The sequence below is a fragment of the Dicentrarchus labrax genome, unplaced genomic scaffold (genome assembly GCF_905237075.1).
Source record: "Dicentrarchus labrax unplaced genomic scaffold, dlabrax2021, whole genome shotgun sequence".
NCBI classification, from domain to species: domain Eukaryota; kingdom Metazoa; phylum Chordata; class Actinopteri; family Moronidae; genus Dicentrarchus; species Dicentrarchus labrax.
Window position 1 is genome coordinate 15,444,390 of NW_026136723.1, and position 17,869 is coordinate 15,462,258.

At 42.2% G+C, this 17,869-nt stretch overlaps 1 protein-coding gene across 1 annotated transcript; it reads right to left on the reverse strand.

The window, feature by feature from the left end:
• Window positions 1-178: 178 nt before the first annotated feature.
• Window positions 179-17,602, reverse strand: fbxl2 (F-box and leucine-rich repeat protein 2). The gene is made up of 14 exons (XM_051390383.1): window positions 16,848-17,602; window positions 12,147-12,208; window positions 8,676-8,730; window positions 7,102-7,176; window positions 6,765-6,859; window positions 6,048-6,212; window positions 5,674-5,800; window positions 4,598-4,672; window positions 4,349-4,479; window positions 3,962-4,022; window positions 3,801-3,845; window positions 3,408-3,464; window positions 3,072-3,284; window positions 179-2,447 (listed from the first exon to the last, which is right to left on the reverse strand). Exons 1-14 carry the CDS (start codon window positions 16,875-16,877, stop codon window positions 2,340-2,342), a joined length of 1,299 nt encoding a protein of 432 aa, XP_051246343.1. The 5' UTR covers window positions 16,878-17,602; the 3' UTR covers window positions 179-2,339.
• Window positions 17,603-17,869: the final 267 nt, after the last annotated feature.

Sequence of the window (17,869 nt, forward strand, 5' to 3'; positions counted from 1 at the left end):
CTGCTATGAAAGACGTATAAAATAATATTGAATTTGTGGGTGAGTTATATTATATTTACAATAGCGGTTTCAGGCCAAAGGGACGGGGATTGAGGGCCAGAAATTACCCCTGGGGCCAACTGTTTGAGACCCCTGCTTTAGATACTGGGAGACAAAATCTCACACCAGAGAGACAAAGCACATTTACTATTAGTCACTTTTATTTATTCATTTGTTTATTTTTTTCATTTATTTCTTTATTTTCTTAAACATAAAACTGTTAAAACAGCTGTCAAAGAGAGGGCATTAGTATCACAGCCAGTCAAGTCAGCTATGTATCCGAGTTCATCTGAGTCTTTCTTCAGTCTGTCTGTCTGCTTTCCTTGTTTCAGTCCTATCCATCGTCCTGCCAATCTCCCCAGTCTTTGAGCACTTGGCACTACACAGCACTTCCCAGTCTCTTGTTTAGAGCAATATTGCAAACTGCTTGTGTTTTGTTGTATTTTCAGTGCTTTCAGTATGTCATGTCCCATACGTGTGTCGTTCTGCATGGCAAGACAGATAATGTTGAGATCCTGTTGGTCTGAAGGAGTGTCTGTATAGAGTGAAATAAATTGCTGGTTCTGGGGCTTTGCAGTCACTGCATATTCTATTCCTGTTGTCACATACGATTTGTAGGATTGCACGAGTGGGAATTTGTTGCTGGTCAATTAAATATTTTAGATTGACAGATCATACTAGACTTGTGTCAAATACTAATTCTAAATAATTCCTCATTTGCTGCTCGGGCCATTAAGTGGGTGTATATTGCCTACAGATAATTCATTATATCCTACATCATCAGTAAATGCCAATTACACAAAATTACACTAAATTAACTTTCAAATACATAAATTCACGTGATTGTCAAAAAGTTGAGGTGCCTTTGCTCACTTTCTTATACCTGTCATTTCAGCTTTAAGCAGCTTTAAGCAGCTTTTCATTTCATTTTGAAGCAAAGTTGCACCACCGTTAGCCCTGATTGATATCCAAATACACACAGCAATACATCTGAATAATGAACTCCACAGTCCAATTGAAAACAGTGGGTGTACCACATTTGTTTCAGTGTTACTAAACTCACTCTGAATTGTAGGGAGACTGGAAACCTACTCATGTAAACAAGTTTGTCTGTGGTGCTAACCTAATCCAGAATGTAAACAAATTCTTAAGTGGTCAAGTAGGAGCTAGTGCACAGGGCTACTGACAGGATTGGATCAGGGCCTACGAGCCAACATAACCACGTAGTGCACAGGAGAGGCCACTCATCCTATCAGCATACACAGTCAACACGCTTTTAGACGCTGAGGGTCTGAATCATAGGTCCTTTTTTTTGTCAAGCAGTAACAGTTTTTTTCTTTTTTGTTTAAAAAAGAATGACAAACATATCTCCCTCTCTGGATAGACAGGCATGGACAATTACAATAAGCACTGGAAAAAAAAGAAGAAAATAAAACCATTTTTTGTTGGCCTACCCGAAGTTTGAGTGATTTGCCTAAAGTGTAATTCTTTTTTTTCCATTTGCAAAACATTCTCTGTACGAACAGAATCAAAATCTCAACAAAAGTTTCTCAGATGCACAAATATGTCACATGTCCCATTCTGTACTTCCTGTTTTTTCGTCTCAACTCTTCCACACTAGAGAGTTGAGCTGGCTGTGCCAAAGCGTCACTGTTTATATCCAGAAGATTTGCATTTCCCCCACGACCCAGCTCTCCTCTCCTTCCATGCTGCGTGTTTATTGGTCAAAGCAGAATGAATCACAGGATGGTCACATAGAGGTGTCATGTGATTGGTTGAGATGATACTCCACAGAGAGCGAACTGTTGTCCAAGATGACAATATCATCTTTCTTTTTTTTTTTTTTTGTTTGAACATGATGCATTGTTGTTCCACTGTTCAGACTCCCTCCCCCATCTCCAGCTGTGCAGATGCAGTCCTCCACGCCCACAGGTGGAGAGTCAGGGGTGTGAGGAGCAGAGAGGAGTGGAGAACCTGTTTTTGCCTTTACAGTGAGAAAGAGAATGAGACAGAGAGAGAAAAAGTCCATCCAGCCATGTTCTTTCCACCCACCCCTCCACGCCCCAAACCCGGGGCTTCTGCACTGCTGATCGGTGAGTAAGAGGAGAGGAAGGGCGGGGTTCAACTGATCAGGGATCAGTGGTGATCAGTCTATGTATTGATCATTGATCAGGAGCAGTGAGTGGGTCCAGCCCCTCCTCTCCCCTACACCTACCCTAGTCCCCCCCCCGACCCATTTTCAGCCCATGTCAGAGCAGCAGGACCTGTAGACAGAGGTGGCCCCCCCTGGCCCTCCACTGTCAGAGGATGATGCAGCAGCGGCACAGACGCTGGCCACCTCCATGTACAGAGGGAGGGGGTGTCACTGGGGCAAAGTAGGCGTGGACTTTGATCTCTGGAAGGTGGGCCTGTGTAGGGAAGAGGTGTGTTAATACAACAGAGTAAAAAGACACGAAGACACAGAAAAAAGTGTATGAACAGCCGATTAGTTTAGCTTAGCACAAAGACTGGAAGCAGTCATAGACATTCATTTCCTGGAGTCACCGCTGATTAGTTACTGTTCCAAAATAGTGAGGCACCTGATCCCCAGTAAAATACCGTATTGCTGTTTTTACACTTCAGTTTTTACGTATTGAACAAACACATTGTGACACGTTTATTAGCGAGCTTTAGAGGTGCTGTTAGGCAGATTCTTTTAACCTTTGGACAGAGCTATGCTAGCTGTTTCCCCCTTTTTCTTGTCTTTATGCTAAGCTAACCAGCTGCTGACCATAGCCTTATATTTAACACATGTATATGAGAGTGGTATCAATTATCTCATCTAACTCTTGACAAGAAAGATAATACGTGTAACTTAAAAAATGCTCAACTATTTCTTTAATTCAAGTTTAAACTACAGTATATGATTTTTAGATAAAATAATGTAGAGAAGAACTGAGCAGAGAAGTGTTTTTAACAAGTGAACCAATCCCCAACGAGAGCCGATTCGATGTGATTAGAACAGCTTTCAGTTCCCCGTTATTTCCACTGACCCGGATGCGTTTGATGCCAGCTCTGGTGACTTGCTGGCAGTCATAGAGCTCAATGCGCTCCAGACGATGGCAGCTCTTGAGGTGCTCCAGGGTCACGTCAGTGATGAGGGGGCAGTTGTCAAGCTCCACCACAGTGAGGCGCTCTTGGCCACAGGTACTGCTGCTCAGAGCTCTGATGCCATCATCTGTGATCAGCTCGCAGTGGGACAGGGACTGTCCAGGGTACAGCAGACAGGGTTGAAGACAAACAGATAGATGGATTAAAGCTCCATACGCAAGCAGACAGGTTGAGGAAGAACCTGGCACAAAATCAGAACTGTAGGCCTAAATGTTTACCAGTGCTTGCAGGCGAGGGCAGTGGATGGACAGCTGAACCAGGGTGTTATCTGTCACCTGTTGAGAGGACAAGCTTGATTAACGTACTTTTTTCACATGTCTACAGACAGTTGAGAGTCTTAAGTATGCGCTGCATGTTCCCGTCCCACTAAAACTCTTTTTTTCTTATGTCACTTTCTGTCTCCCTCTCTGCTTTCTGTCAAAATCAATTTAAATACTGAGGTAATCGGAGTGCTCTCTCTCTCTCGGCAGAAAACATAACCTGCCAGGCATACAATCACAACTGTCTTTTTCCTACAGTCTAATCTTTACCTGGACAAATGCATCAAAGCATAAATAAATACCATGAGCATGATGTCTAGAATAAATCACACACATCACAAATTGTCTTACCAAAATACATTCTTCTAAGTCCATTTTTTCAAGCTCATGACAATTCTGTGAGGAAAAACAGAAATCGTTCGATGAATCTCGAAAATGGGGAAATGGACGGTCTAGCCAACAAATGGTTCACAGAAGAGATAACGGAACAAAGAGAGCTAAATGAATCTCACCCTCGCCAGTACAGTGAACCCAGCGTCCGTAACATGGGAGCATCGTGCAGCTTCAAGGATCCTGAGAACAAACGTGTGTAAGTTGTAAAGGCTACGCAGAGCCAGCAACTGGTTATGAATGGGTTCAATCCTTTATTTCCAAGCTTTAGACAGTGTGTGGGTCCTTTCCTTTTTTTGTGTGATTACTCTGGTGCACCTGTCTTTCACAACTTTTAAGTGTGTGGAATGACAGCACTGATTAAAAAGGGACCACAAATGATTCTACAAAGATTCTAGACAATTTTTGCAAATGATAGTTAATCACACTGCTTTAGAAGGATATTTTGTGTATACTGAAGGAAGCTATTGATGTCCTTCTGGCCTTATATGTGTGTGTGTGTTTCTCACTTGAGTCGGGGACAGTTGAGTCCCATTGCAGTGAGGGAGGCATCAGTGATGTTACTGCAGCCAGACACACAAAGGATCTGTAGCTTGTGGCATCCTCGGCACAGACTGACCAGGCCTTCATCTGTTATTTGCTGGAGGCAACAAACACACAAGACAAATTACAAAAACACAGAGGCACACAGACTCATCCCTCATGCATTATTATCAGTCTCCCCCTCCCCACGTCCCACAACAAACTGTTTGTCTTACTGTGCAAGACTGCATATTGATGGTGGTGAGTTCTGGGCAGTGTTTCTGAAGGTGTTTCAATGCACCATCGTCCAGCTGGGTTACAACAGAAAATGCAGCATATCGTTAGTCAAACACATAGATCAATAATTTATGTATGTGACTGTGTGTATATGTGTTGATGTATCTGCTAACAGTCAACAGCAGCTTGTGAATGCCCCCGAGTGAGTGGGAGAAATCTTTGCTCAATTTCACCCCTGTTTTTCCAATGAGTTAAATCAGTTCATGTGAGACTGCTGTCCCCTTTGAGCCCCAAAAGATGATTCATGGGGATTTCATTGTATTTTTTCCAGGCGAGACAAATAGACTAGACGTTGGTTAAATAAAACAACAAATGAGCAGAGCCCGAAGAAAATATTGGCTCTACAGAGGCAGCAGAAAAAGAAAATGCCAACCAGACACAAAACCACTACATCAACAAAAAACAACCAATGAGATTAAAATACAAGTGAAACAAAAATTATTCCAAGGGATGGAAATTGTACTGCATTGAGAACAGCAAGTAGGAAAAAGAGCACATTTCTCTTCAGTAAGTAATGTTCAAAAAAACAGTGTGCAGTATATTATGGTTTTAGGTTTTGTTTTTAATAATCTGGGGATTTATAGGTTTCTGTCATGAGTTGTTTGTAGTTTTTCCCATTTTTCCACTGCTGAAGCATACTGTGAGATGTCTTCACCCACAAATGACCGTGTTTACAGTGCTATAGTGGACAGTGTCCTCTGGCAGCAGTGAACACAAAAATGTCTTGATACATATGCAGATAAAAACCTGACTCCTTTTAAGAAATCTTGGTATTTTATGGTAAAAATCTGTAAGAAGTTGAGATAATTGGAATTGTATTTAAAAAAAATATTTTTCAACACTGTTTAAAAAGAAAGAAAGAAGGCTTAAAATGTCCCCTGAAGGAAAAAAGATTTTTTGCCCTGGGGTGTGTGTGGTTGTGTTTGTGTGTGTGTGTGTGTGTGTGTGTGTGTGTGTGTGTGTGTGTGTGTGTGTGTGTGTGTGTGTGTGTGTGCGCGCGCTGCCTTTGCTGTACCTGTGTGCAACCTCTGAGGAATAGCGCTCGTATACCATTGCAGCCTCTAGCCAGAGCCTCAATGCCATCACGTGTGATCTGGTCACACCATGACAGGTTCAACATCTCCAGCATTCTGCAGCCATCACTGCGCATGCACATTACATTAAAAAACACAAAGACAAAACACACAGGACATGTGAACCAAAGATATGTTATGATATATTACTGCTCTGTATGTTTACATTTCCTTAAGACCTGAACAGAAAAACTGTGTGTGTGTGTGTGAAGGCTTGAGGAGGAATTGATTGGCTTTCTTCAAGGGATTAATAGGGGTTGTGTTACATGGGTTTGGGTTCAAGTAGCCAGGGCAATACCAAGTGTGTGGGTGCTACCTGAGGGCCTTGAGGGAGTGGTTGCTGATGGACACACAGGAGGTGAGATCTAGCTGTTTGAGTTTGGAGCAAAACTTGCTCAGGCTGAGACAGGTGCTGTCTGTGATCTTGGTGCAGCCATTCAGGTTCAACACTTCGATGTTTCTGCAGTTCTGAGCAAATGTCCTGGGAAACAGTCGAACAGTAGAAAGGGAAAAGGGGAATTACTCAAGAGTCGCTTCATTGAATAAATAAGAAGTAGGATACTAGGGGCTGCTCAGGAGCCAATTAACAGAGTCATCTACAGGCCCTTGGGAGGTTGTTGTACAGCTACTGTATGTTTCTTTTTTCTATGACAGTCTAACTCTCAAAAGAACAGCTGCTACTTCTTTAAAACAGTAGCTTATAGAGATGATAGAAATCTTCAAAGCAAAACCATGTAATTGCACATGTAAATATTTGCAACAGTTTCATGTAAAAACTTCCACCACCATTGTTCTTCTTTTGTTTTTGTTTTTTGTGTGTGTACACAGTAAAGTGAGATTAAATGGAAAAGAGTTTCTAGCACAGAGTCCCCCGGGACTGAAGAGGCACAAGCTGCTTAAACTTTAATCACACGTGAACATAATTACTTAAACAGCATGTAATCAAACCAACAAGAGAATGGCTTTTGGTTAAAGTCAAAGCAGAACCACACTTATTATATCAGTAAATGCCAGAGACACAAGAGGATCTCACTTCATGGAAGCATCCCCCACGCTCAGGCAGCCCCTGAGGCTCAGCTGCCTCAGGAAGCCTCCACAACGCTTGGAAATGTTCTCCACCACCCGGCCCTGAGACACAAGGACAGAGAGAAAGACAAAGAGATGGACAAAGAGATGGACAGAGCCACAAGACAGAGGATCAGCTGTGACGTCACAGTCGGCACCAAAGCCTACTGACCCAGCACTAAGCCTTGGGCTGGATAATGCTACTCAACAAGCACACACATGCAGCACATAGGCAAGTACGCACACACAAAAATACTGTCCATTCTACAATTCTCTTTTACTCTCTCATAAATGCACCCCCTCACCTCTATGTCTGTCTGGAAGTTGAACAAGTCAATCTTCTGCCAGTTACTGCCATCTAGGGCCAGGACATTCCACGCCTGAGAGGGTGACAGACAGGTTGTGGACAGAGACAGGCATGTGGGTCAGACAGAGGTGGGGGGAAGGTGAATGGGAACTCTGTTATCATATTATGCGTGAGAAATGAATAAACATAGTGGGTCAGCCTCTACCGTACAGCATTCAGTGGGTTTAGCTGTGTGTGCGCTCTCTGCCCACTCTCTGTTTCTTTGTTCATTGAGCATGTGCACTAGCTGCTGTTTTCACTTCCTACAGCCTCTTTAATGGGAGGATTTGCTTAATTTTTCTGTTTTATATGATTGTAAACTGAAAATATTTGAGTTTTGGACTGTTGGTTGGACATTTAATGAGATCACCTTGGGCTCTAGGAAATTATAATGGGTATTTTTCACTGATACTTTATAGTCAAAACAAATGATTGATAGAAGCTATATAATGTAACATTTCTGCAGTAAAGTGTCAAAAAACACTAGCCCTATGTATATATTTTGTTGAGTTGTGTGCTTATATTATCCCAAATGTTTCCAAGAACATTCAAATCCAGAGAAATCTTTAATTTTATTCCAGTAACGGTGTGTTTCACCAATCCCCCGTCACTGGCGTCATATTTTTTATTTTCTTTTACGATACACTTTTTAGATCTTATATGGAACTGGAGGAAGGCTTTACAACATTGGACGTCTGCATCTTAAGTTACCAGAGAAACAAGCTGAGCTAACATCAGCAGCAGGTCAGCTGACAGGCCATCTGGGCACTCCTTTGTCAACTGAACTTTGTCAGAGAAACACACATTTTTAAGGTGAAACTTACTTCATTATCTTCATTTTTTTTTTTACCAGTTTTTAATAATGCTTTGGAGAGGAGGAGACCTCTGCCGGTAATCCGGCTGAAGGAATCAAACACTGAAGGAATCCTAACTGGGAAAAGCTGACCAACGTTATTGTTTTGATGTGAGAAACCACCTCGCGGCAGAAATGACATATTATATATTGTATTGTCTTACGTATTGAATACATATTGCACATTTAATCAAGAAAATAATCGGCTGACCAATCATAATAATGGAAATTTAGGCACATAGCTCAGCAGACAAGAAATAAATTACATTAAAATAAAAAACAACAACGACAACTACATATGTCGTAGATAAAAGATAAAACCTAAACTTTATGCTTCGTCACAGGCACAGAGATTTTCCTCATAGAAAAACATTGGGGCTGTTGTAATAGAAGCAGCCTCCACAGTTCACATGCTAGGCCCTTGTTATTATTCACAGATAGCTCATTCATAAATGGCTTTCAGCTGCAGTGCACTGTGACTAAACAGTTGTCCACTTACACATAACCAGCAGATGGCAGTATGTAATAGACATTTCCAGAGAATTCAATAATGGTAAACCGGTTTTAATTTAACCACACCAAAGCTTAGAATGACATCAATCCATTCTTTTAAAAACAAAGGGTGTGTATTAGACCACAGTGGATGGTTTGTAGGTGTAGGAGAGGAGAGAAGTGCTTACCTTGGACACTTGGGCACACCTACAGAGTGTAACCACATCTAGATAGGAGAATATTCTAGAAAGAGAGACAAGAAGACACTCTTAGCTGTTTGATTATGTTTTTCAATCTGTGTGATTTAACATATGTTTTTTTTTTGTGTAGAAAAGAAGAACAATCCCCTGTGTTTGGTCGGTAGCCCCACAGATAGGCAGTGTTTGAGCTGTGGGCCGGTCAACCACAAAGGGCTGCATGCAGCAGGCTACTGGGTCAGCTCAATCCATTAATCTGCCAATGAGTAATCTCTGGCACTCAGACAAGCAAGGCCAGAGACAGCATAGGACAGACAGACCAACATACTATACATACATATACAGAAGGACACATGTCCATGAAACCAAACACGTATAGCTTGTATGAATTAATGGCCTGTTAGTGCTGATAGAAGTGCCTTAAAGGACCCATCTATAGAACATTTAAGGTATTCAGAGAATTGTCATGGTGCCAAAGCTTTGAGTGCAGCTGGGGTCTGAATGTCCTTTTAACCCTAGGAAACAGGAGCTGGCCATTGTTTCCTTCATATAGACGCAGACAAAGGCTGTGTGTTTAGATGTGTGTTGAGCCAGGGCATGTCGGGACATGTCTGTATAATCTATACCAGTGTATACCAGAGTCTTGGGTCGGTGCGTACATGCATACAATCGACAAAGCAATGCAAAGACCCCCACACACATCGAACACACGGACACTCACACACACACCGTCCTTGGAGTGATTGCAGGGCACCAGAGAAGTTGACCAATCAAGCAGGCATTCATCGATTTCCCTTTCTAATAACTGGTTAATGGCTGTGACGCTGATCATTGATTGACTGTCTGTTTTAATCAAACACAATCTGACTTTCCATTATGCGTGAGGGGCCTTTTACCAACCACAGAAGAATTCTTGGTAATCACTCACAGGGAAGTCCTGTTTGACATTTGCACTTGATAATGAAAGCATAATAGTTGAGAAGAGCCCTGATGTTTTAGATGAAGACACACTGTTGAATACTGTAGCTAAAAAGACAACAGAAAGGGGAGGAGGTGATATAACAGAGCCAAATTGAGAATGTTTTTTTGCTTTACTTCACACAAGAAGGTCCGAATGCTGCTTCTGAACACAGAAAACATGTTAGCAGCCTTTGATTGCTCCATCAAATCCCAGCCTGGGTATGACTATGTTTTTCTGACATGGAACATAATGGGACTTTAATGGAGCATAGTCCCATTTGTTGACAAAATGTACACCTGGCCCTTCAAGCATGGCTAGATAAGAGAGAGTCAAGCCTTCACCATGAGTCTAGGACCGGTTGCCATAGTAACTCCGGTTAGACATGAATTTGGGTGGTGGTAGGGAAGGTGCTGAGTCAGTGCTTCTGTTCTGGGTAAGAAGACCCTGAACCACTCTGGACTCTCTCCGAGGCTCGTCTGTCAGGTTCTTCTGTAACGCAGTACAGTTTTTTCACGGGTTTTTATTCATGCTGCATTGGCCTAGATAACAGCTGTTTACAATGCACCACCTGAAAGGCAGACGGACGCAAAAACAAGTCAAGGGCCCGGGCTCGCTCAAAGTGATACATTAAACATAAACAGTAATGCTAATGAGAACACTACTTAATCACAATAACAGATTAATTAGCAAAGATTACTAATTATTCCAGGTCACAGATGGGTGACAATTAAGAGGAAACCCCAACACAAACCTCCCTGTCTCTTGAACTCTATCTACTCTCCTATAAATCTTCAATTGATTCACATCCTTTTGATTCTCATCCTGTCCTGTATGAAAGCATCTGCATTTGTCGTGTTTGTCCACTCATTCATCCAGGTGTTTCCTTTAATGTATCACCCGTCTCTATGTCCATATACGAGTATGAGTTTACCTCTCAGATCATTTTAGAGCCGCAGCAGCTAGTCCGTTAATCAATTAGTTGACCCACAGGAACTTAATCAGCAGCTATTTTGATAATCTACTAATTATTTAAGTCGTGTTTCAAGCAAAAGTGCCAAACAATCACTGGTTCCAGCTTTCAAATGTGAGAATTCTTTGTTGTATCTCAGCATCTAATTATAAAATATATAATTTAGGTTTTGGACTGTTGGTCAAGTAAAAAAGAAACAAATGTATAGTGGGCACTTTTCACTGGTTTTTTCCCAACAAGATTAATTGATAATAAAAATGATTTATTTATTGTTTAATTATAGCTTTATTTCTTTTAAATAATTGTTAATGCCTTAAGAGGTAAAAGAAAGAATCAAAATTAATAAATAATAAAACTTTTCTCTCCCATTAATTATCTCATGACCCCATAGATTCACCTGCAACCTATTTGTATTTTTTCTATTTATTTTATTAGGGACTGCGGATGCAAATTAGCAGCTTTGCTATAATAAACCTTCAATTTACTCTATACTACATATACTACTAAATAACAGCTAATTATAAAAGTGGTCTGAACTCATTTTCTGTATGTTCATTCTGAGTTATTGTTTCCACACACAGATGCACTATGACTATACAAATGCATCTGGGACAATATAATGTCCCTTACTGTGTACCATGGTGACAGGGCCTAACAATGATAAACACAAAATGAAAGAGACTCCAATCAATCTACTTTCCATGGTCTAAAAACAAGATTTAGTGCCATAACAATGACTCTTCCTCACAGCTGATGTTGTGTAAGTGTTTCGACATGACACATGTGACAGTAGGTCATGTGTTGTAGCTAGCAACTGAATGTGAATACATGCTTTTCTGTCCACCAATGGAAGTAGTGCTGGCGGTAATGGTTGTACTGGTCGTCTCTGTGGAGCACAGCTGGAGCAGCAGAAGAACACAGCACTGCGGAATTCCCCACCAGCTAAGATAAGCTATTTATAGCACACACACACACGCACACACACACACACATACACACACACAGACATACAGTTTGCATAGGCCCAGGGACCTTTTCACACACAGACACACATGCAGATATAAACGGTTCCCATCATGTATCTGCAGAGTTACATGCAGGTGTGTCCCATTCAAACATTCATACACACAAAAATCCACATAGAAATAAATGTGGAGGACAAACACGTGCAACTATGTGTGTGATGTCAGATTTATGGGTCATGTGGGACAAAATGTTGGTCTGTAGGTCACACAGTTAACAGAACCTCACTTCAGACCGGTGACCAACATACATCATATAAAACACACACACAGACACTTACACAGCACACACACAACTAGTGACAAAACAAACATACACTGACAAAGACACACACATACACACTCCAACATAATTTCTGTTCAAGGCTTCTTCAGCTAATGAGTAACCCTGACCTAAGCCCTTGTCCCAGGGTATGTTGTGTTGTATTGTGTGTGTGTGTGTGTGTGTGTGTGTGTGTGTGTGTGGGGTGTGGGTGTGGAAGGGGGAGGTTCTGTATTATTAATCTTACCTAAGAAGAAGCTCTTTGGGGAGCTTCTTGTTAATGGGGGCTTCATCGCTGTTTGAGAACACCTGCCGAGACAAAACATAAACAATAACAATCGGTGTGTGTGTGTGTGTGTGTGTTTGTGTGTGTGTGTGTGTGTGTGTGTGTTTGAGGTGGTCAAGAGCAATGAGACAAACCAGACACAAGCTGTTACAGTGGCAACAGAGATCAAAACATAGAGAAACACAGAGCATCATTAGAGCATCACAACAACAGGCTTGGGGACAATTTTGTTTTGTTTTGCCAACTCAAAATGTGTTTAAAGGATAAGTTAACATTTTTCAAGTACGTTTTAAAATAATCCTAATATTCCTATATGTACAATAAAGGCCCGGTTGGTCCCTTTAGTGGTTCCTCCTGTCCATGCCTGCTGAAATTCACTTCTTAAACCAATATTAATGTAAGGGAGGGGGGACAAAATCCACAAAGCTCCTTCTGTGTATAAAATAATACGAGTTCAGCTGGACTTGAAATAGGACTGTGAATTTTGCCCTCCGTCACTTGGACAAGAGGAACAATTACCTCGAACACTTTCAGCGTACATATGAGCATGTGAGCGTATGTTTGTGACAGACTGGAAAGTAATGTGAAACTATACTTTAATTAAAAATAGATCCTTGCATTCTCTTCCCGGTTACTCGTGAGGGGAAAAAAAGCTATTACTTCCTTGAGCTATGCTAATAAACAAGTCAGAGCTACATTTGGCTTTCCACGTCCCCTCCTTACAAGCTTATAATTCTGTTAGCCTGGTCAGCTTGTTGGCATGCTTATCTCAATTAGTCTACTCGCTGGATGTCTGGCCATCTGCTGAGTGGGACACACACACACACACACACACACACACACACACACACACACAGTCACACACACACACACACACTCACAGGTGATTCAAGTCAGACCTCTCTGTGTGAGAAACAGAGGCAGAACATTCTAGATCAGGTGGGCTGTATTCAGCCATGAATTTAAATTACGACAAACACCCACATTCGCAGTGCCTCTGCAGACGCATACCGCCATTGGTACACTTGTATCCTCAAAGACTCCGAAACTGTATCTAATGAGAGGGACTCCCCGCTGTGTCACACGCAAACTCAAACACCGGAATGAGAAAACACAAAGGGGAGCGAGGAGAGGCACAGGGGGAGCAAAGGTTGATGCTGAAAACGTCTTGGCTCCAGCGAGCTCCATGACAGATACAAGCTCCTCGAAAGAGAAAGCAATAAAGGAGAAGGAAGATGGGAGCAAAAGGGAGGAAGGGGGGAGCAGGAGGAAGTAAGAGACAGAGGCAGACAAAGAAATGGTGCTACAGTCTAGGACTACAGGAAGACTATGTACAAAATGTTAATACTGAAAATCAGAGAGTGAGAGGAGAGGAGTGAGAGGGAGGGAGGTGGGGAAGTAAAGACCATTTGCAAGGAAGTGGGATCAAACAGACAAAAGAGAGGGAGTTGGTCCAGTCAAGGTCCAGCGAAGATTAACTAGGCTGGTTTGAATTTTAACATCTGAACCTATTAGTTATCCAATAATAGCTCCAGTATATAGATAGAAACCTGTTCCATCATTGGCTCCCACATAGCACTGCACTGAATAACACAATCTACTCATGAGGGTTGAGTCCAACCACCTGTGACATGGTTCTAAAAAATCTCCAAATAAAGCGTTAATCATCATCATGTGACTCTCAGTTTGAGTTTTATTTAGAAGCTGTGTCAATTGACTAAACTGGGAGTAAATGGACTTGAATTGTACAATACTTTACATAAAGAACTTGACCTGTCAACAACAGACTACAGTATATTAACTCAGTGTCTCTCTAAACCCAGAGGTGGCTTAGGATTTAGGACTAAATTTAGACTTAATTCCAAACCACCTCTGCAACACATCATTCACTTTTGACCTCTCCTTCACAGTTACACACAATCTAGACAAAATCTGACAGGGTTTATGGCAAAGGACATAAAATGCAAACAAAACAATATTTTCATGGTGTCGTTTGAACTTTAAAACCAAAACATAACTTTTACTGTGTAGTCACATCAATTATAGTAATATCCGGACTTTCTATCCATTAAAAGTACTTAAAATTCAGATATTTCAGTTTACTGCTGAAACAATTAATCAATGAGTCGATCAAAAGGAATGCAATCTTATAGAAATCATTAAGTCATTTATCAGGGAAAAATACTAAATATTTGCTGTTTCAAGCCTTCTCATATTCTCTTTTAAGTAATTTAGGGGTGCTGCTAATGCTTATTTACATTAATGATTAATTTGCTGATTATTTTCTCGACTGACTGATTATTTGGCCTATAAATAATATCAATAACATCATAAAACTGTGAAACATTACTAGTATAATTTCTTAGAATCCAAAGTGATATCAAATATCTTGTGTACAAAGATATTTAGTTTAATGTAGAATAAGATTTGTGAAGCTGGAGCCACAAAATAGCTTAAAAAATGACTTCTAAATATATACTTGGGGTTTGGACAGCTGGTCATACAAAACAAGCAATTCGATAGAGTTACCTTGAACTTGTGATGGACATTTTGCACTATTATTTATAGACCAAACCATTAATCAGAAGATGAAGAACAAGCAGTTGGCATACAGCCTACATGCAGTCTTTTCCTCACTTCCCCTCCCTAAGTAAGTGGAAGAAGTTTCCAGGTGGAATGGCATGAGCACAGTACTGAATGTGTAATCTCTGCCATTATTGCCAGGTATGGCATTATGACAGCAAGGTTCAAAGCCATCTTTGGTATGCATGCTTCATTAAAGTCATCACCTCAGCATTCTGGTGCCCTCGTTCCCTGTGCCAGCAGAGCAGCATTCCCAAGCAGGGAGTTCCTCTCTGCAGTCATACTCTTTTCCTAGACAGTGTACAACAGGGTGGCTGTGCAAGACTAGCGTCTGAACTTGCATGAGTCAGGATTAGAAGTTCCTTGCCACAGTAAAGCAACTATGAGGAAATTAGATCTGGGTCATATTATGTGTTCAATTTCTGGCCTGCAGTGCAACAACTACAAGGGGCTTGTGCCAGGTGTTAGGCTATTAGCCTCCCAAGTCCTACTCTATTACCCACTAAACTTCAGTCTCTCTCTCTCTCTCTCTCTCTCTCTCTGACACACACCAGCTTGTTTCCCACCATACACTGGTTCTCATCTGCTTCTAAGAGGCTTACAGCTCTGTTGAGAAATCCACTGATATGGCAACACACATCAGCACCACTACCACCACCTTCTGTTCTCACTCACTCACACGTAGACACATATGTTCAAACTACTGACAAGCTTACGGCAGCCGAACACCTGACGGGGGAAAGTCAAGTACCATCAAGTCAAACCCTAAAGAATCTCAGCGATGTGCGAATGATATTTCAGACAAACAAGACTCACAGCTTTGGGGGTGAGTTGGACGGGAACTGATTTGTACACAATTACAAAGAAGACGTTGACACAGCAAAAACCTGATAATTATTATACCACAGGTATGAAACATGAATCAGTCGTTTGTGAACTTGATTGCACGTCAAAGCAATCTGTAAAGCTGCATGCAGTGGAGCAGTGGTGGAAAGTAACTGAGTGCATTTACCCAATTACTACACTCAAGTACAGTTTTAAGGTACTTTATGTGTGTGTTTGCATTTTATATTTTCTTTACTCCACAACATTTCAATGGCAAATGTTGTAATTTTCACTAAGTTACTTTTGAAAATTAATGTTTTAAATACAGATTATCATATTTTAAAGTAGGCTTTTATGTATTGTTATAGATTAAACTACCCAACAGGATATAATGTAGTAAAATTCAATTAATCTGCATTTTTACTTTACTTTCAGTATATATTGCAGCTAACACTTCTGTACTGTTACATGTAATGAACTGCTACTTTTACTTAAGTAAAAGACCTGGATACCACCACTGCACCTGAGCACTGAGCTTTAACAAATACCAAAGGGTGTGAGTGTGTGTGTGTGTCTGGGTGTATGCGTCTACCACTTTTCCTGCAAGAATTAACATGAAAACATGGAGCTTGTGGGAGGAAACATGATAATTCCCAGCACTCCTGTTATATCCTATGTCATTACTGATTCTTGGACACAAAACCATCTTGCAGTGTGCCAGTGACTCCCAGAAAAGCCACCCCAAACCCTCCTGTAGCAACTGTCATTCACACAGGTACGATGCCAAAAACCCGAGTGATGACTAATTGAATGCTGCTACACTGCTTGTATTTACAACATTACTCTCCATCTGCAGCCCCAGCACCCCCCTACACACACCCACCCAGCCACCCACCCTCCCTCTCCTGAAAAGCCTGTAACCTCAGGCGACAGTGCCAGCCAGCCTCGGCCCTGATATATTGACTATCCTCAGCCACAGCCCTCCTGTCCCGCAGTCCTGAGCTCCATGTTGTCGCTGTCTACTGGTGCAGCAGGACAATAACAGGATTTCGGATTACCCTTGACCAACAAAACGCCTCGGCTCCCGACTGCATGTAAAATGAGGAGCACGGTCGACCACACACACACACACACACACACACACACACACACACACACACACACACACACACATTTGCTTATACAAGCCCACGACTCCCACGTCTACTAGAAACAAACAGTTTAACCGTTGGTGGTCCACTCCCTCTGTCATACCTCGAACCGGCCCTTGGTGATACCGTTCATGTCTGCGGCGGCACGTCCCTGCTCACAAAGCCGCACAGACAACCAGTCGCTTAACGAAAGCCGTTATTGTTTTTGTCGCCGTTTTATTTTTGGTCGGCCCGGAGTGTGTATAGGGAGCCGAGCTGGAGCTGGGTCCTCACACCCTCCCCTTCCCCTCCACACCACCACCACCGCCGCCGCCACCACCACCCCCAGCCGTCAGCGAGGCTCCTGTGTCCGGGTCAGTGAGGTGGTGGTGAGGGGTGGCGTCGGTGCGCGGCGGCCTGCGGTAGCGTTAACGGTCGTTGTCTCGGAGACCAACGGCTCCCCAGCCCGTCTCATCGCAGGGCTACCAAAATAACAATAATAACATGGACGGTCTGTCAAGTGACTTCACTTCCGCCTCTCCCTTCATCGCTCCAGCGCGAGTCAGCTGCCCCCCCCCAAAAAAAAAAAATATATCCCAAGTTTGCTAGAAACAGACGAGAAACACCGAATTAACGTCCGCTTTCATCTCTCGCACAACCAAACGCACGTACGGCGACTGACACGGACGTTTTGCCTCAATGTTTTCTGTTTACTTGCGGGGAAAGGGGAGGGTTCACGTGACGTCATCGCTGCGGGAAAAGCACGCGTGGTCGATTTGTTTTGATTGTGGGGGTCTTGCGGAGATTTTATGGAGGGTTAGAAAAAACCCAGCAACAAAAGGGTCCCTTTCTGTCCTCATTCAGCGGGCCGGTCGCCGGTGTACCGGCACCCAGAGGTGACCTGACACGAACCCGCGGTTCTGATTAAAGGAAGGAAACACTCGTATCTGTGGACGCCAGATACAGGATCCAAGAGTTTCTCTGCATTAGAGATGTGCAACGCTGTCACATTAGGGCTTCAATCTGCAGACACACACACACACAGGCACATAAAAACCACCTGGACCTATTTCCACACCTGCATTATGAAATCTGTTTAGGCCTATGTAGTAATAGTGGAAGATCTATTTGTTTACTGAAATAAAA